Source organism: Plectropomus leopardus, chromosome 11, assembly GCF_008729295.1.
Source record: "Plectropomus leopardus isolate mb chromosome 11, YSFRI_Pleo_2.0, whole genome shotgun sequence".
Lineage (NCBI taxonomy): Eukaryota > Metazoa > Chordata > Actinopteri > Perciformes > Serranidae > Plectropomus > Plectropomus leopardus.
This window is the reverse complement of record NC_056473.1, coordinates 5,926,870-5,945,972: the sequence shown is the minus strand read 5'-3', so window position 1 is coordinate 5,945,972 and position 19,103 is coordinate 5,926,870. Positions and strand designations below refer to the sequence as shown.

Genomic DNA, 19,103 nt, shown 5'->3' with positions numbered 1-19,103 from the left:
TTTAGACCATTTTTCCCTGTGCTATAGTATGACTTTTTTCGCCAAACTATACTTTGACCTAATACCCTCAAAATATTAACTTTTTGGATTATTTTTTCTACTGGTTAAACTATAAATAGCCTCAACATGCTGTTCGATGACTTTTTTCAGCATTTGGAGCGATCACATTTTAGACCATTTTTCACTGTGCTATAGTATGACTTTTTTCGCCAAACTATACTTTGACCTAAACTAATCAAAATATTGACTTTTTGGACAGTTTTTTCACTAGGCTATACTATAAACAGCCTCAACATGCTGTTCTATGACTTTTTTCAGCATTTGGAGCAATCATTTCTTTGACCATTTTGTTTTTTTGATTATTTTGGACGACATGCCATGATATGGACTTTTAATTTCTTGGACGACATGCTATAAAATGATCTTTCTTACATATATTGTTTTTGCCGACTTGCATTACTATGATTTTTTTATGATTAGTTATGACGACATACTTTACTGTGACACCTTGATGATTTTTTCTTTTTGATTATGATGAAACACGACACTATACTCTACATGTAATGTATTTTTTATTTTTTGGAAGACAAACTATACAGTGATGTTTTCTTGACTTTTTTGGGTGACAAACAATACTATGACCTTTTTTATCTTGTCTTCAGAAGATTTACTATACTGGACCTTTTTTCTGATTTTTTCAGAGTATACTATAATGTTTTCATGATTTTTTTGTAAGACAAACTTAACTATGACATTTTAATCATTTTTATGGATGCCATACTACACTACGATGTTTCAATGATTTTTCAGACGACATACACTAATATAATGTTTTTATGATTTTTTTGGAAGACAAACTACACTATGACGTTTTTATGAACTTTTGGACAACATACTATACTAGGAATTTTTATGAATTTTTAAATGACATACACCTATACAACATTTTATGATTTTTTTGGGAAGACAAACTGTACTATGATGTTTTTATAACAATATCAGAGCCCACCGGTCATGGGGGATATATTAGGGTGTGGTGAGCATTTAAACTGAACGAAGATTCGACTGGGACTGAAGTGCTGTCCATCTGTGGTTTGGAGTTTGCGTGCAGACGTTACTATTATCATCTTTTCACTTAAATCATATTTTACAAATATAAACTGAGTATAAATGTACCTGTAAAAATGGTAAGTCGTTTGCTTTGAGGGCTGCCTCAATATCGCTGATGGTGGATGAGAGGGTTTTGATCTGGTCCTTGATGTCTTCCAGCTTCACACACATAACCTGGGTCTTGATTTCCTCCTCCTGTTTGAGGACCTTCAGTCTACTTTTTTCCTCCTCCCTGAGGAACAGGTGTAGCTTCTCAAACTCCTCCTTAATTGCCACCTCATTTTGATAAGCTTGGCTCTGTAATGTTTCGGGAACTGATTATTTTTGGCCGTAAACCAAGGAAGTGAAGAGCGAATTCAAAAAGTGACTCTAAAGACGGGTCATTGAAATGTTCAATCTGAGTCACCACAAAACTCATGTCTTATGACAACGGACACAATTATTATTATTATAATTATTATATTTACCTGTATATAGTTTTTGGTTTCCTCCCAGTGCAGCTTTGTCTTGTTCAGCATCGTGAGTTTTTTCCTCAAGGACTCCAGAGTGGCTGAAATTTCTGCCTGAAATGTTGAAAAGAAAAAAACAAAATGAAAAAATTAAAGGGACAGTTCAACCCCAGAATCAAAAATATGTATTTTTTCTCTTAGCTATAGTGCTTTTTATCAGTGTGCAGTGTTTGGGTGTGAGTTGCTGATATCTCCAACACTCTGCAACTCACACAATCTAGACGCATGGCACTACATCAATATTTTTGATTTTAGGGTGAACTCTCCATTTAACCCTTTAAAACTTGGATCCACATCAGTTTTCTTGTGTGGCATTAGGCACCTTTCACAAGTATTAAACCTTTGAAACCTGATCAAATCGGTTCTTTCAAATACTTGGAAGCAGGCAATGAGCAACTTGTCAAGAAATAACCCACAAATTGCAAGACATTGGGGAGAGGTGATAAGAAAATGAACTAAAAAAAAAAGTCACAAATGAGTGGTCGTTTTTTTTGTTGTTGTTTTTGTTGGGAGAGAGAAAAGTATACGAAAATTATTTTTTACAAATTGGAAAATATCCCAAACTAAAATTTTTTAAATTTTAATTATGTTTTTAAAATTATTTCTTAGCACTTTTTAAAATTTATTTTCCTTGTCTTTTTTGCCTTTTTTAAATTAAATTCTAATTTTCATGCATTTGTCTTGTATATAATGTCTAATTACTAATTTTATGTCATTTGTTGTTAAGTTTAGGAAGAAATCATCAAAGAAATCATTTGGATAACACTATTACCAGACTGACCAACAAATTAATTAATTGAGAAAATTAATTAATTAATTAGAATATTAATTGAATGAATCTTATGTAACTGTTAGTTGCAGCGTTTGAAAATCCCCTTCTACGTCTTAAAAAAAACCAACACCCACAGAAGCAAAAAGTCTTTTCCCTGACAGACAACTTACTGTGTTTCTTGCATTGAAGTGTTTGAGCAGTAAATCCCTCTGTTATTTTACCAGTTTCTATTTTTACCTCACCTTTTTCTGTTCGGCAGCCTCCTCCACAGGGCAGCACTCGTGAACTCTGTGCTGTCTTGAGGTTTGGCAGACGAGGCAGATGGGCTTTTCATCATTCTCACAAAAAAGCTTCAGCTTCTCATTATGGAGACAACAAAATTCTTGATCCCTGCTGGTCTTGAGGACCTGATATTTGTCGGCAGCTATCTTTAGCTCCAAATTGATAGGAGGCCTCCCGGGGACAGACACAGTGCGACACACAGGACATTCTCGGCATCCTTTCCATTCCCAGAACTTCTGTAAACAAACTCGACAAATATTGTGACCACATTTCAGGAGAACAGGAAGGTAGTAAATCTCAGAGCATTGTGGACAAAGTAGGTCCTCTTCAGTGAATTGTATCGATGCCATCAGGCTGAGGTGTCCCTGTGAAGTGAGGTTACAGGAAACCCTTCTTCCTACCTTGAACTTTTGTGACTGGAGGCGGTCCAACCTGGAATGCTTGGCTGAAAATGCTGACAAACTAGTACAACTGGTTAAATATGCATCATGTAATCCATTTACTAAATGTCAAAACATGTTGTTTGGTCATGTTGATGCATTGACATTCAATTCCAGTTTGAGAATTTGTCACAAAAATAAGTTTATAACATTTACATGCAGAGAAAGCATTTAAAAATGACAAAAACATACTCACTTTTGGTGCACTTTATTCTCCATAATGAAATGTTTTCATATTTTGACACAGTAACATGGTTTGACTCAATGCATAAATATATTAACAATGCATTCTAGTCAGACTCTAAATCATGGTTATACCAACATGATGTCTAAAAAACATAACAATTCTACATGTATTTAAATGTGGTGTTATTACTGCATTAATCCTCTGAGGAGGGCAAAGCTAAGAGGCAAAAACAGAGGTAGTTTAAACTGTAATGATGAGTGGCTGTGCTGTCAGTGTAAAACTTTTATTTTATACCCCAGAACCTAGAATAACAAGTGTAAATGATATCTATGCTTACAAGAGTTTTCCATTGACTGCACTGCAGGTAAACACAGAATCAGCATTATTTCAGATGCAGGGACCTAAAACAGGAAGCATTTGATGTTCAGAAGTAGTGAAGTGTGAGAGACATAAGTGCTTGTGCAGTAAAAGATAAAGTGTTGGTCTTTCTCTGTTCATGCTGCCAGCTAGAGTTGTCAAAAATATCGACTTATCTAAACACATCGATTCTGAATATTTAAAACGGCTACAAATTCTCGCTTTTGACAGTATCGACACACCGGTACCAGCTATGTTTTCTCACGCTCTCTTAGATTGTGTCAACATGGAATCCGGCAGACGGTAGACAGCGAAACCGGATATCGTTTTAGAATATCGGATAACAGTAGATGGCATTGCCATTCAAAAGTTAAAACATTTAAATAGTTTAAATTTTATTTATTCATTTTTTCATACTCTGTGATGTTGCATAGCTCCCTCATACAAGCAAACACAGGCGATCTGGACAGTTATTGGACATTACCAGCAGAATTAAATACAATGATGAACACTTAACTTTAGAGATTTTATTTCATTCTTTGTAACTGATAAGATGTCACGATCACAACATATTGTCATGCATGTTTTGTTTTACACTTCTACCATTCTGTCAGACTGTTAGTTTCTCTTATGTCGTCCAGAAGGTGTTTTTTTGTCTGCTGTCGACCGTCTGCCTGATTCCATGTGAACGCAGCATTATTGTTCATGTTTTGTCCTCTAACACTACAGTGCCAACTTTTCTTTTCTTTGCTAGTGGCATATTATTAAATTAATACATTTATATTTTGAAACAAATTTTAAATATTATGCCTTCTATGTCATTTTTTCAAACCTGCATTGAGTATCAATATTTTTGCAGGTATTATATTGAAGATAGAAATTCCAGAATAGTCACAACTTGATACTTCATGTTTTAGAGCTATCACATTGTGTTTATTCCTCAAGTTTGATGTAATAAATTTGACACCTCTGATTTAATTGGAAATTCTTAAAGGGTTAATAGTTGGGTTTTTTTGTTTGTTTGCTTTTTTTTTGTTAATTTTGCACCAAAAATGTATCCTGTCGACTAAACAATTAAACTTATCAATTTCTCATATTTATTTTTTAAAAGAGAAATTTTGTTAACTAAAGTCTTACTAAAAAAATATTTGAGTTCACAGGTTTTTGAGGAAAACCTGTACATGAAAAACCTTGTTTCAGCCACGATGACTTAGACTGACATGGCTCTTCCCCCCCTAAATCACAATATGTCTACAATAAATTGAACAAATATATAAGGAATATGAATGACAAAAGCCACTGAATATTAAGAAATACTACAATAAACAATTCTGAAATAAGTAAATACAGTTACGTGAATACATAATTTGATGTTATCTTTGCTTGCTTGGCTTTATAAATAAAACATGCAACATTAGCTGATGTAATATCAGTCTTTTTTTGCTTTCTCCCTCAAAACCGCCTTAAAATTACAATGCCTCTGCAAGTAAATAATGTCAGTCTGACTATGGACATTTTACCAGTTAACTAATATTTACATATGACTATGTATATGACTATACAAACATGAAAACACAAAATGAATCTAGATTGCATTTATCTCCCCATAAATAATTATCTGACAAGTGTGTGATTGGTCAAATAAGATCCTTTACCAATAGGTTTCCTTCTCAACAGTGTTTGTTCTTAAATCGCAACATTGTGTTGTTAGACTTAAGAGGAAAAAGTGGACAGAAAAGGAATTTCTATGAACACAATGTGTGTTGATCCGGCTCCTTAATTGCGCTAAATAAGGCAAAAAAAGCAAACAGCTGCGTTTACCTGTTCTGTAAAGACATACTAGTTTCTGAATGGTTAAGAGATTTTAGCTCGTTTTTAGGTTTTACAAAACACCTCAAATACACTAAGTCAAACTTTTAAAACAAATGAACATGAGAATAGTATGTACATGAATACAATAATAAATATACCATGTATGAAATTCAGAAATGGCTCTGTGTTCTGATAAAAAAAACAAAACTGATGATTAAAGAATAAGTGGATGTTGTGTAAAAGGTAATGTCAGAATTTGAACAGCAAACCCTGCGTCCAAGATCACTGACGATCACGTCATCTTGATTTTATGGAACAATTCTAATGCATAAAATACCAAATATCACTTAGAGATGCTCTTTGGACGGTCCTCTGGGTTAAAAAGGCCAGTCACCAGAGACAATGTAGGTTCTTTCTTCATCAGCTTATAATGAAATGTAACATTGTCAGTTGTACCTCCTCTGTCAGCTGTCACTCAGATGGATGCCATGATTGTGTCCACAGAGCCGCACTCTGCACGCTCCGGGTTCAGTGCAGCATCCTCTTCACAGAGCAGTGAATCATTTATTCCTCAAACATCTTCAGCTCATCTCGAGGCCGCCTGCTTCTCTCAGATCAGTCAGGAGCCCGCGAGGCTTCACGCTGTGTCTGCAGATCCAACGCACAAACGCAGTCTCACAATCACACAAAGCCAGGCTTCATGGAGGACTTGAAACATTTAGGACAACCCTTCGTCCCGTTAGTCTGCAGACACCTACAAGGATAAAACAGCAGAGTGTCAACAGCTTCATCTGTCTGCCTGTAAACATGTTATAGAAATACACACAATATTATATGTCTTTAAGTAGATTTCTGTACTGTATTTACCAGTGCAAATAAAGCATGTATCACACCTACTGTGGAGAGGTATGCTTGCAGAGTTAGATTTGAAGAAAATAAAAGATTAGATGTATGTATCAAAAATACTAAACAGCGTGTGGTGCAAGAACACCCACTTGAGATGGAAAATGTGGGAACAGGGTAAGGCCTGCAGTTTTTGGTCCCTGTCCCCGATGGACTCTCCACACATGCCGCAGTAGAGCTCCAGCTCCTCGACACACTGCAGGAACTTCACCACCTGCTCTCTGAGCTCCTCCTGCTGCCCCCGGCTTCGATAAATCCCTTCACTCAGGCAGTGCACCTTCAGCGTACACAGCTTAAGATACAACGTAGAGGCAAGACAACGTGAAATGTGATGTACTGTCATAAGCTTGTATGATTCATACAACTCGTGTGTAGGGCTGCAACTAAAAATTAATTAAAAAAGAAATACTTTCCTTGATGCTGACATGTCGAAATATCTTATTTTTTCAAAACAAAAAAAAACAAGATACTCAGTATACAATCATGTATGACAAAGTAATCTGTATTTTGCTTGTTTTTATTGTTGTTTTGGCAAATAAGATAGGAGAGACATTTAATATGTTGTTGTTGATACATTACAAAATGATGTTCGGTTACTCTTAGGCTGACAGCTGTACACAAACAAAATAAAACCTTAAATGAAAGCTAAGTTTAAAACATTAAGACCAGATTAAAAAAGAGAAGGTTAAACCACAGACAAGATCAAACAGCATAAATAATTTGAATCCCATCTGCCAATCCCAAATACTTTGATGACAATATTGCAAGACTGACTACTGGTGCTTCCACAAAATAATTACACAATGAGACTTTTTGATTAATAATCATCAGTAATGTGGATAAAATGACTATGAGGGTAAAGGCAAATAATTGAACACCTAGAACAGTCTGATAAGTTCAGAAAATTACATCATTTTACTGTAATGCAGCTTTTTAAAACAGGAAAAGACAACACTTAGGATGTTACAATATTTAAAATCTAAGATGATATATAGTTTTATATCACAAAATCAATACATAGCCAAGACCTAGTTACAGCTCTACTTGTACTTGCGTCCCTATATAAGATTACTTACCTTGTTTCCCATCCCATCTGCCAATTCCTGTGCTCGCTGCAAAGAATCAAGAGCCTGGAAGATACACAGCCAGGCAGGGTTTGTCACAAATACCACAAAAACACATAAAACAACTGTGTCAGTCATAAGACTGTGATATCTGAAGTGACATTTATATGTTAATAAAGTACCTTGTCAAAGTCTTTCTGCAGAAGCCAACACTTTGCAACTCCCAGGTAGACGTGTGATTGTCCCAGACGGTTTCCAATCTCAGTCATGATAGCCAGTGCAGACTCGTAACGAGGGAATGCTTTCTAGATGGATGAAGAGGAATGTGTGGACGAAAAAGCAACAAACAGTTAAAGAACAAGATCAATTATGTGAGAAAGCACAAAAACATATAGACCAAAAGATGAAATCTTGTGGTGGCACCTTACATCAACGTCACGCCTGCAGCGATGTATGTCTGCAAAGTTAAGTAAGCACAGAGCCTGCAGGGGACGGTCGCCGTGCTGCAGCGCGATCTTCATAGACTCCTGTTGAAGTGAAAGACAAAGTTATTCTCAGTTGAACATTTGTCTTCATACATTTTTCATAATGTAATGTAATCTTATCACAGGAAGACCACAGAAACATAATTAGCAAAGTATACTGCTTTTTAGGGGGGTGGTTTTGGGTATTGTCTGGGTTTTTTGGTGTTTTTCTGCCCTTTTTTTTCTTTCCCTCTCTCCCCTATGTCTGTGAGGAGCGATGGGAGGAGGTGGATACTGTTGCTTTTATTTTTGCTGCCTCAGTGCTGTTTTTTTTTTTTTACTGGAAAAAGTTTTAAATAAAATATTTAAAAAGAAGTGTCAGACAAATGCTTAGGTCAATTGTGATATCTAAGCTCAACGGAAATCTAATGATGAAAAAAAAACTATTGATTAGAAATTGGACTTACCAGTTAGTCAAGTCTGAACTAAATGGCAGTATTGAGCTATACAGTACCATCATGTATAACATTCGTCTTCAAATTACATTATTATGGAGGCAAATATTTCATTGGGAACATTTAATTAAAAAACAAACACTCTGTGGATGACAACTCATGATAAAAAAATGTGAATCCTCAAACAGTCGTCCATATTTTATCAAACTTCTTTTACAGATGACATGCATTTTATTTTTTTTATTTTGCCTTCTCGGTATATTTTCACATAAATCAGACTGAGATGTGATGCCGAAGGTGTGGTGTTGTCGTTTCATCTTTAGGACTCCTCCTGTGATCTGGTATTCAAAACACGACAACATGTGTAACCTGTTTGTCTAAATGCATTTGGCAAATGTAATAAATCTGAAATGCATCCTGCTGTCTTGTTACTTTACTTTTGCACTCCAAGGCAATGACATCAAGTTATTTTTCACCCTCGGTACATAATTAGAACAGAGTGAGGACTAAAGCCGTCCTCTTCATTAACACTTTAAAGCAGCGCCTCTGTGAGCATATTTTTGTCGAGGTCTAAGGCCCGGTACAACGCAACAACTGGCGCCTGCACCTGTTAGCTGCAAAACATCTACTGTATCTGCAGCTGCCACATCAGGGGACTTTGTGAGGAAACACAAAAACTGTGACAGTCTCTATACGTTTGTCTTTGTGAAATTCAATGCCGTCTCAGAGGACAGAAATCGGGTGTTGGACGGTTATAAAACAATACCTCACAGCACTCCATGGCGTCTGGCAGGCGCTCCAGTTTCCTGTAGGCGACAGACATGTGGTACTGGCTCATGGCTCGATACTTGAGGCTCCAACCCTTGCCATAGTCATTGACGAGCTCAGCTGCTTTGCAGGGGAAGAACAGGGCTTTCTCATAGTCCTGTTGGCGGAGTTTAGTGATGAGTAAGACTTCTGATGCCCAACTTATTCCCACATATGGCAGCGTCTTAGTCAAATGTCCTTTTTAGATACTACAGACCTGGATCTTTTGGTTTGTTATTCCTTTTCAATTAAATCCTCTGAGAGTATTTAAACAGTCTTTCAGAAAATGAGTTTTATATATGTGTCTCCAATATTATAAACAGACATATTATGTTCTCTTTGATAAAATAACGTGACATATGAGTGCATTCTTTCAATGCCACTTCATCACAATCCCATTGAAACCAATCCTCCCCAGGAAGCCAAGGGATTACTCTTACAAATCTCTGATGTCAAGGGTACTACATATGCCCCCGCCAGCCAGCCTACCCCCTCCGCCCTGCTTTCACAATGCCCAGTATCACATGAGCTAACCATTGATGATGTTTGCTTGGATGCTCCGCAGTGTTTTCATACTCAGCAAATATGTTGGCAACATCAACATTGATTGTGCAATCAAGTCACACGTGCAATCCAATTAATGCTTTGCCCAAATGATCTGCAGGGGTCACAGTACTTTTTTTTACAGAAATATAAAGGTTCTTATTCAGACTTCTTGTCTACAGTGTATCATACAATAAGTCTTAAAGGCATTTGGTCAAAATGTTATTCTGAGCAAAGACTAGAATAATCAAAATCAGCTTTCAGAACAATCAAATCTCATTAACCAGTCATCAAAACTATTGTCAATCCAGGTTTCACTCCTGGATTGACATTAGTTTTCCTGTACTGCCTTCAGATACCTTTGATGAGCATTTCAACCTCCGAAACCTGAGAAAAAACATTTGATTTCTTTTGAAAACACTGCAGAGAAAATAATGAGCAACTTGACAGGAAAATGACCTGGAAATTAGCTCGAGGGATTATTAGACATAATCAAAAACACTACTGAAAAATGTCCAAAAGAACCCTTAAAATTCTTATAAATATATACTTAAAATTACATTACAAAAATTATAGATTTATTTTTACAATTTTATGGTCATGTTTTGTTTTTAACTTTGTTTTTTTTTTGCTTATTTTCCAGTCATTTTCTTGCAACTTTTTACTTATTTGGTTTTATAAATAAATAAAGGAAATTTGATCAGGTTTCAAAGGGTTATTTTTCTTTTCTTTTTTTTTTTTTTTTTAAAAAAAAGTACCTTAAGGTGGACGTAGATGTTCCCCAGACTGCAGCAGACTCTACACTCCAGCATCTTGTCATCGTTGTTGTGTGCGTAGCGCAGGGCCTTCTCGTAGCTCTCCAGGGCTTTCTGGAAGACACTGAGACCCAGGAAGGCGTTGCCCATGCTGAGACACACCTGTCCATTGAGCTGCAGGCTGACCGTGGTGCCCTGCATGTTTAAGCAGGTCTTACAGTAGGACACCGTTTTCTGGAAGTCGCACAGCTTCTCGTTACTGCGCGCCAAGTTCAGGTAGCCCTCTGTCAGGTAGTCTGGGTCCTCCATTTCTCTGGCTGTGTCGATTTGATCTAGGGCGTACTACAAAGAGAGAGTGAAGTCAGGAGATGGAAAACTTGCAGGCAAATTGTGTATAATTTTAAAAGATACTGAAGAAAAAAGAAATGATATGATACATTTTATTCAAAGACATGGGTCCTCTACTTTATGAAGTCCTCATTAAAGTGGGGTGAAAGAGAACAGGCACTGCTTGAGTAAAGATGGTTATGTCAACAAGACACCCCACACTGATACTCGGGTTGCAGGGCACTTATTTACTCTGCATCGTGTGGAAGCCACAAATTAACCCATGCTTCTCAAGACCACTGCAAATGGACCTGAGAGGATGACCTTTGACCTGTTCTTCTACAATACTCACTTGGACTTTGTAGAAATGTTAAAATATTACTTAAGTGTGAGCTGTGCCACTCCTGAGTAGACATGACGACATATAAAATCGATGGGATATTCAATGACACACACTGTGAGGTTGCATAACATAAAATATGATCCCACGGGAGTAAAAATTTCTTAACATGAATCATGTAAAACACATGACAACTCACACATTAAGAGTAGGACACTGATCACATACATTAGCTGACTCAAATGAATGTACACTCGTTAGGAGGCTTACCTTGAGCATATCTTTATATTTTCCCATTTCCGAGTGAGCCGTGATCAGACACCCCAATACCCGAAACTTCCCTCCAGGATCCGAGGTCTTCTCCAGCACTTTTATCCAGACATGTAGGGCTTTGTCTGTCTGATTGGACTGATACAACCTCAGGCCCTTCTCTATCTGCTGCTTGGTTTGGTCCTGGCCCATCTCTGGTGCAAGGCGCCTCATAAAAATATTCATTCGTTTAGGCCATGCAATTTCAGTGAGGCAGCAAGAAAGTAGATCCCTGCCATGCACAGAACAACTCCAAAGAAGATCCCTTGAAGATGATCCTCCGTGAGGTCGTTGCCAGAAGGCCTACCAGATCCCGCTCTCTCAGCTCCGGCTGTGCTGAGATGGAGAGGAAACTGGATCCGCCAAAGTAAAACGGCAACACACCAAGACCATTATCACCAGTCGCTTCGTGGAGAGCCCGAAAAATACCTTCCCCATTTAACCCTGCAATGATCCCCTCTCACCATCAAGCGTTTCGAAATTCTCCCTCCGATTTCCGCTTGAAAAATGCCAAAGAAACACGTTTCCCGACGGAGCGCTAGCAGTGATATCCCAGAATATCTACTCCCTCCACACCCCAGTGAAAGGAATTCTCAGCACCCCCATGTCCAACCCCCTCCACCTTCCTCCTACTGCTGGCGCTACAGCAGATGGCCTTGTCACTCTAGACCATGTGTCCCTTCAGGAATTCTGTCCTGCCCTCAGCAAGCAGTCCCAAGGTCACTACAGCTCCTAGCGATCTACCTTCGCACTAAACCTCACTTCACTGACTAAACACTGCACAGCACATTTTTACATCTGGACCCCGCCGGAGCGTTAAAGACACACTGACCTCAGCACACGGTCACGTGTGAGGCTGTGAGCTGTGATGGGGGGCTATAAACAGCGTTATTCCCCAACATTAAGGGACTGCATGTCAGATGGTGCTCGTAGTGGCCGTCAGTTCCTATTGGGAGTTCTTATGGAGACGCATATGTAACCCCCAGAAACCCCCACCCCTCATCTTGGCGTCAGCAACTGATGCTTAGAATAGTTCACAAAGTCTGACATGTTACTGGGCTTGGGTTTCAGCTGTGCAGCCTCCTGCAACACATCAATGGGATCAAAGTTTTGGCCTCTCTGTAGTAGCTTTCTCTCCTTTGACTCCCCTTTTCCTCCCCCAAGGACAAAGCAGGCACCTTTACCACCTCGCCATTCACAAGATGCATTACCAGTCCAAAGATAAATACTGTCAGGAGTTATGGCTTTGTTGTGGCAAAGCTTTCAATAGCTACACAGAAACAAAGCATGCCATTTCTAAATGCATTGCTGCAAGAATTAAGAACCCCAAATCCCAGGGAATTAACAAAGTATTAATAGTGAAAGATGGTTAATTCTTCAAGACTAAAGGGCTGTAAATATCAGAGCAAACTGTGACAGCTTCTACAGCGATATATTTGACATTTCCTTTCACAGTTACCTTGAACATGTACATCAAAAAATACAATCTCAAGAAAAGAAAATGTGAAAAATTGAAAAGTTAGAAAACATCCTCCATTATCATATTTATGCACTTCAAATTCGACATCTGGGGATATTTAACCTACGACATCATGACACGTATTCACGCACAATATACTGAGGGATGTTTTATGTTCAGCGATGTTTTTACACTGAAGTTGTTCATGCGTGTCAATAAACAGGCAGTGCACAGGAAACAATGTCCATTAGTTCATCACTGGTCATGGCATCACTACAAATGGTTTCACTTCTCAGCTATCCACAATGAGACACACTGGAATAATACAAGCGAGTGACTAACACCGCTGAAGTGTTTCTACTGGTCTGAATGGAATGAGTGACACAGAAACCAGCTGAGTAAATACATTTAGAACAGGTCTCCTCACGGGATGTCTGAACGGTGAAGTCATCGTGAGTTATCCAACAGTCTTCCCTGATTGTCTGTGGCGGCTGTGCGGACCACGGTGTGAGCATCCGGAGGACAGTTTAGGCCAAAACAAACTGCCAGTTTGTGAGGAGGATTTTTATACCTCTGATAACGGAGACGACAGATGTGGCCGGGTTAAACTTTAACGTGTTTGCGTCACCTTTCTTACATTTGTCCCTGAAGACATATATGCAGCCGTTACAGCTGGCCACCTTCCACAGAGACGGAACGCAGCTCCACACCTCAGGGAAGCGCAGGCGGGTGAAGCTCTCCAGCAGAGGGTTGTAGCACACCAGGGAGTCTCCCTCTGCTACGATGAAGATCACGTCCATGTGGACCGCAGCGTGCATGCAGCCCGCGAACGGCAGCATGTAAGGTTTGATCTGGCACTTCTGGGAGGCCGTGTCAAAGCACTGAATCAGTCGAGATGGCTTAGTAAAAAAGTCCATGTCGTTCTCCTCCCCTCCGAGCAGGTAGATGGTACCTCCCAGGTTAACACCAGCAGCCCCGGACACTGCAGTGTCCAACTGGTTGGTCTCTGTCCACATGTTGTCCTTCACTGTGTAGTAAATGACGGCGTTAGAGAGTGTGTCCTGCAACGTCTTACCTCCTAGTGAGTAGATAGCGTCCTCAGTAGAGACAGAGACCATGGTATGGTGGAGGCGGTCTCTGGGCAGTGGGGCGCAGCGCTCCCAGTCCATGGTGTGCATGTTGCACTTCCACATGCGGCGAGGGATGGACCCGCCAACCACATACAGGTCCCCTCCGTGTTTACAGGCTGCAGTGATCTGATGGCATAAACTGTTCTGGCCGCTCACGCTGATCGCATCGTCCTCGTCACAGTGAAGTGACACAGCCAGGGAGTGAGTCCGGCTCTCCTCTTTACCAATCAGGTAAATGTGGACATTCTCACCTATTTCCTGAGCAAGATACAGACATATCCGACATCAGAGAAACAAATAATTGGTGTCGTAGAAAATTAGTACTACTAAAGCACTATTAAACTGCGTAAATGTAATCATGCGTAATTGTATGAGATTTAAGAACATATATAACACCATCAAAACTGCATGATTTGAATCCCAGTTCGACAGATACATGTCTTAAATGTAATAATGCTTTAGGTACATTCTTTCACTGCCTGTGGGGATGTCATGTGATTTCTAGATAAAGGGCCTTGATATGTTTAGCCAGATAACAAAACTGAGGATCCCTTGTTGGCCAAAGTTGTGCATCATGGGTATTTATCCATGTGATAGTGACCGTGCGCTTATAGACTTGCAAGGATGGAAAGATCTGAACAAACTAAGAATAAAGCAATATAGTACAGATTTATCAGCATGTGTCGCTTTGGAAAGACTAACATATATTACGAAAAAGACAGCTGGCAGTTTTTTGAAAATAAATGGGGGAGCTTCATGGATTTTTTGAAGCACAATTCTGATAAAGACAAATTAAACCAAGACGGGAGTGGAGTCGGAGCAATAGGAAATAAGATGAAGTGTTTTAGCCTGTGTAATCTTTCAGAGTTCTGTGCAGTGTAACTGCTGTTGCAACATCTGTGAGTTTTAAAATACTGCAAGAGCAAGACCATGTAGATGTTTAGACTACAGTGATAGGCACAGCTGCGTGACGTTTGAAATGTGCTGTATAAGGCTTAATGGTGCCTCTGTTACTTTGAGTTGTTGGCATGTCTCTGTCCATGCACATGCATTGTGCCAAAAAAATTCTCTGACCAGATGTAAGTAATAAACATGTTTAAGTGAGGACAACTGGGGCTCACTGGGTTTTTTTCATTACTCAAGTTTGTTTAATTATTTATCAAGTTTGTGTTATTGTTCAGCGAGTTTACTTTATCATTCATCGATTCATCGAGAGTAGAAGATTTTCCACAACGATTACGGCAGACATAAAACGAGAGCAGCCTCTTCTATAATATTGTTTTCTCCAGCTCCAGAGATGAAAGAAGGTTACCTTGAGATTTTCTGAAAGGATACAAGAAAACTCCTCTCTCTCCACCTTGTTGTGGTTTATCCACGATTCGATGGCCACTGTTGGATTCTGGGAGCTCGGAACACCATCTGAACACAAACACAAAACCTAGTGAGTCACATTCATAAAATGTATTTTCTGTAAATTCTACATTATTAGGGGGGCATTTTCATCTTATTGGATAGTGAAAAGTGCAAAGGCAGAGGAGAAATGAGGAGGGAGGTATCAAAGCAGAGACTCACATGATAAATTGCTTAACTATTCAGCTACCAGGATGATTTATAAAATGTGTATTCAAGGTGATATAACAATAATTGCAAGTTTATGTTTACCTGCTTGCAAATTATTACGTTATCACTGCTAGTTCTGGATTCAGCTAACAGTGATATAAATCATAAAGCACTTGGCTTGTGGTATATGGTTTAGGAAATCATGGACAGCGAAGGGTAATACCTTTGATGATGTCCAAGAGAAGACAGAGAGGCAGATTAAGAAATTCTTCAGTCTGATGCAGCTGTGCGAGGTGGATTTTAGCACAATGCTTGGCTGCAGTATACAACTCCTGGTCACTGTGTCTGTCTGCGAGCCACATCACCTGCACAAAAAACCGATAATGGTTTAACTCAAACTAAACAGTTATGACATAGCAGCGAAGACTTGTGAAAAAAGTGATCACCTGCAGGCAGTTCTTGACCTCTACCGTCCGCGAGAGGAAGCGGGAGCATTCCTCAAACAGTGCAGTCAGCTGGTACATATCTGCCATCTCATAGGTGTCCTGAAGCTCCTCCACCCTCAGTTTAATCGTACCGTGATAGATGTAGTCAATCAGCAGCTGAAAGACGGTGGCGCTGACATCTTTTAGCTCAATAGAGCGGTTGTGGGACTCTTTGAGGTTGGAGGTGAACATGGAGCGGAAGAAACTGCTCTGTGCTGAGAGCACCAGCCGATGCAGGTGAAACTCTTTGCTGTCCACGGTGATCGTGACATCGGCGAACAGGCCGTCCTCCAGACACAAGTCCATGATGCTTTTCACTACCCGGCTGGAATGGGAGCGGTCAGTGAAGGTGTATCCCAAGAAGTAGTTCTCTTCTCCCACAGAGCCCCCGACACTGAGGCCCCCCTCCTCGCTGGACTCCATCTTTGCTGCTCGTCTGACAGAGTCACAAAACAGCAGAGCATTTATTTACACCCATAACCAGTTTATAAGGTACGTCTGGCTGTAACTAATGCAGCCCAAATCCTGCCTGTCTTAAAGTTGTATTGTTCGATTGTAGTTGGGACAGGTCTTCTTTGTGTCCCCAGAGTCAAGACTAAACACGAGGAAGCAGCATTAAGTTCTTACGCACCAAATATCTGGAACAAACTCCCAGAAAATGGAAGTTTAACTTAAACTCTCAGTTCTTTTAAATCAAGGCTGTAACATTTTCTGTTTGCCGTTGCCTTTTATAAATCAAATATTTATTCACGTCTTACAATGCAAAGTTACTTTAAATCTTACGCCTCTCTTAAAATATTTCAACCTGTTCATATTTTATATTCTCTTGCTCTTTATATTTAATTGCATTTGGATGACCTTTTTAAATGTTTTGTTTTGCACTTTCACTTGAGTTTTGCTTTGCTTTGCTTTCCATGTTTCGTTTGTACCACTTTTAAGTTGCATTGTTGCTGAAATGTGCTTTCAAATAAACTTGCCCTGAAACGTTTTAAGAGGGGTGTTAATTACAGCCTGACACAAGAGTTCAATAGAGATGTATTGAATATTGTAGAGTTTAAAAATAACACAAAATAATATATGGGCAAAAAATACTTAAATAGATAAGACAGACAACATTGTTGGTAAGGATTCCTCCTTTTCCCTACTGACAATGATATGTACTAAACAGAGCATTTACAGTTAATAGATAAACTTGAGAGTGGCCTTCAGTTATGGTGAGACAATAAAACACTTTTTAAAAAAAAAAAAAAAAATCGGTACTGCGATTCCTTGTTACTTATTAGCCGATATATATCCCTCTAGCTTTGGCAATGATTCACTTTATGGTCATTTTGGAGACTGTATTTTATGTAGTTGTTAAACTGTTTAGCGTTATACTGGAAGGACTTGTCAATCATTTGTCCACCTCATTTATGTCAAATACAAGAGATTTAATATTAAACACCTATCAGTGCAATCCAAACTAAGGTTAAAGCCTGCAAAATCACCACACATTTGAATCAACTCCTCTCTGACACGTTTTAATAAAATATAACCTTCGAAGAAGTAGAAATTGCTGCAGTGCTGTTATATTAACGTTGGATTGCATGTTTTAGCTCAAGCTAAATTATAAAAGTGTGTATTGTTAGAATGTGCAATAACGCAGACGCAGCTGCTCAAAAGCTCGGTTATACTGCACGGAGGTCTGACGAAACACGCTTTTAGGTTTTAATGTAAGCGGTTCAAACACAAATGAGGGTGCAGCCTGAGAAGCTAAAGCTAACTAGCTATGTTGTGATGATTAGCTAGCGTTAGCACCCACAGCAGCGAGCTGGCTAGCTAACGTTCCCTCGAGTCACGATTAAACCGCGGTATCGTTGCGGTAGAGTGATAAATAGGGCGGTGAGTGAGACAAAAGAGTCGTAGACTTTTAAAAATGTCAAGCACACAATCGTGTTTACCTTTCTCTCTACTACTTGTCCATTCAGAAGCAGCTGAACTCTTCACCGGAAGTAAATCAACTTTTTCACGAAACGCGTCGCTGGTGTGAACTGACACTGCTGCCTCCATGTGGTGGAGCCGCAGTACTGCTCCCCTGTCCTCTTAAAAAAAGTCCTTATTAACATACACACATATAATGACATTAATACACAACAAACTTGACATGCCAGGGGTACACATAAACAGAGAGAGAATGAAAGACAATAAATGATAAAAAAAAAAAGTATTAAATTAGTGCACGTGAACATTTTCCAAATATATTTAGCGTTTTTAGTGCCTTTTTATTATTAGTAACAAACCTGGGCTTCAAAAAAGAAGATGAATGTTATTTTTTAAATTTACTTACAATAACATTCATCTTATTTTATGAAGCCCAGGTTTGTTACAAAACTTTTGATGTTACAGTTGGGGGAAAAAATTGATTATCAAAAAAAATGTAATCCATCTAATGCATTCTTGTACAAAAGGTTAAATTAAGATAATAAAATTGTGGATTAGGTGCGAAAAATACAGAGAGCCAAGCATATTTTTTTCAGTGTGAATTGGCACAGATATTCTGGTTCATTCAGTCGCTGAACTTGTTGTCTGCTGGATATTTTATAAAGCAGAAACATTTGGATTCTGTGGAAAATAATTTCATTTGATTGGGTTAACATTTAATTAAAGTTGTAAACACACCTCAATTAATAACATTTTATAATTAACTAACACCACTTGCAAAATCAAGTGTATGATGGACAAAATAGCTTAAACCCTCTTTTTTTATTGGACTTGTTTATGTTTATGGACAGGGATTCCCAACCCTGGTGTCACTTTTGTTTATTTTCCTTTTAGTAGTGGTCTCTGTGAACTTTAAGCCTTGCTAATTCAAAGTTCAGCATGCTGCAGAAATAAAGGGCCGGGATTTATTAAGATATTGCTCTCTGCTTTGCATCACAGCCATCTGGCTTTTGGTCCTTTTTTCCAAGGTGGAAAAATGAATGGTATTCAGGCTGAGCTGCTCCTCTCTGGATTCACAAAAGTAAGCGAGGGAGAGGAGAGGTGAGAAGGATG

General features: G+C 38.9%; 3 protein-coding genes across 3 annotated transcripts in view; all 3 read right to left on the bottom strand.

Moving 5' to 3' along the window:
* LOC121950592 (zinc-binding protein A33-like) overlaps positions 1-3,033 on the bottom strand; it is a 24,612-nt gene extending 21,579 nt beyond the window's left edge. Inside the window, exons 1-3 of the mRNA XM_042496635.1 lie at positions 2,634-3,033; positions 1,578-1,673; positions 1,177-1,407 (exon numbers count right to left, since the gene is read on the bottom strand). Of these exons, the coding sequence (XP_042352569.1) occupies positions 1,177-1,407; positions 1,578-1,673; positions 2,634-3,023 (717 nt within the window). The 5' untranslated portion in view covers positions 3,024-3,033. The remainder of the gene's footprint in view (positions 1-1,176; positions 1,408-1,577; positions 1,674-2,633) is intronic.
* A 1,813-nt stretch (positions 3,034-4,846) lies between these two features.
* rapsn (receptor-associated protein of the synapse, 43kD) lies at positions 4,847-11,999 on the bottom strand. Its single transcript, XM_042496370.1, has 8 exons — positions 11,398-11,999; positions 10,464-10,802; positions 9,122-9,280; positions 7,865-7,963; positions 7,619-7,741; positions 7,449-7,502; positions 6,465-6,664; positions 4,847-6,223 (listed from the first exon to the last, which is right to left on the bottom strand). Exons 1-8 carry the CDS (start codon positions 11,620-11,622, stop codon positions 6,151-6,153), a joined length of 1,272 nt encoding a protein of 423 aa, XP_042352304.1. The 5' UTR covers positions 11,623-11,999; the 3' UTR covers positions 4,847-6,150.
* Positions 12,000-12,392: 393 nt separating this feature from the next.
* kbtbd4 (kelch repeat and BTB (POZ) domain containing 4) lies at positions 12,393-18,061 on the bottom strand. The gene is made up of 5 exons (XM_042496225.1): positions 18,011-18,061; positions 16,032-16,506; positions 15,809-15,950; positions 15,338-15,444; positions 12,393-14,283 (listed from the first exon to the last, which is right to left on the bottom strand). Exons 2-5 carry the CDS (start codon positions 16,491-16,493, stop codon positions 13,423-13,425), a joined length of 1,572 nt encoding a protein of 523 aa, XP_042352159.1. The 5' UTR covers positions 16,494-16,506; positions 18,011-18,061; the 3' UTR covers positions 12,393-13,422.
* Between the last annotated feature and the right edge of the window lie 1,042 nt (positions 18,062-19,103).

Bases quoted from the DNA above. Each gene is read 5' to 3' on its own strand.
- rapsn (XM_042496370.1), bottom strand. From the start codon at position 11,622: ATGAATATTTTTATGAGGCGCCTTGCACCAGAGATGGGCCAGGACCAA. The intron at 7,964-9,121 runs GTATTGTTTTAT...TCACTTCAACAG, and splicing joins ACGCCATGGAGTGCTGTGAG to GAGTCTATGAAGATCGCGCT. The intron at 6,224-6,464 runs GTGGGTGTTCTT...TTATCCTTGTAG, and splicing joins TCCCACATTTTCCATCTCAA to GTGTCTGCAGACTAACGGGA.
- kbtbd4 (XM_042496225.1), bottom strand. From the start codon at position 16,493: ATGGAGTCCAGCGAGGAGGGGGGCCTCAGTGTCGGGGGCTCTGTGGGA. The intron at 15,951-16,031 runs GTGATCACTTTT...TTTTTTGTGCAG, and splicing joins AGGTCAAGAACTGCCTGCAG to GTGATGTGGCTCGCAGACAG. The intron at 15,445-15,808 runs GTATTACCCTTC...GTTTGTGTTCAG, and splicing joins TCTCTTGGACATCATCAAAG to ATGGTGTTCCGAGCTCCCAG.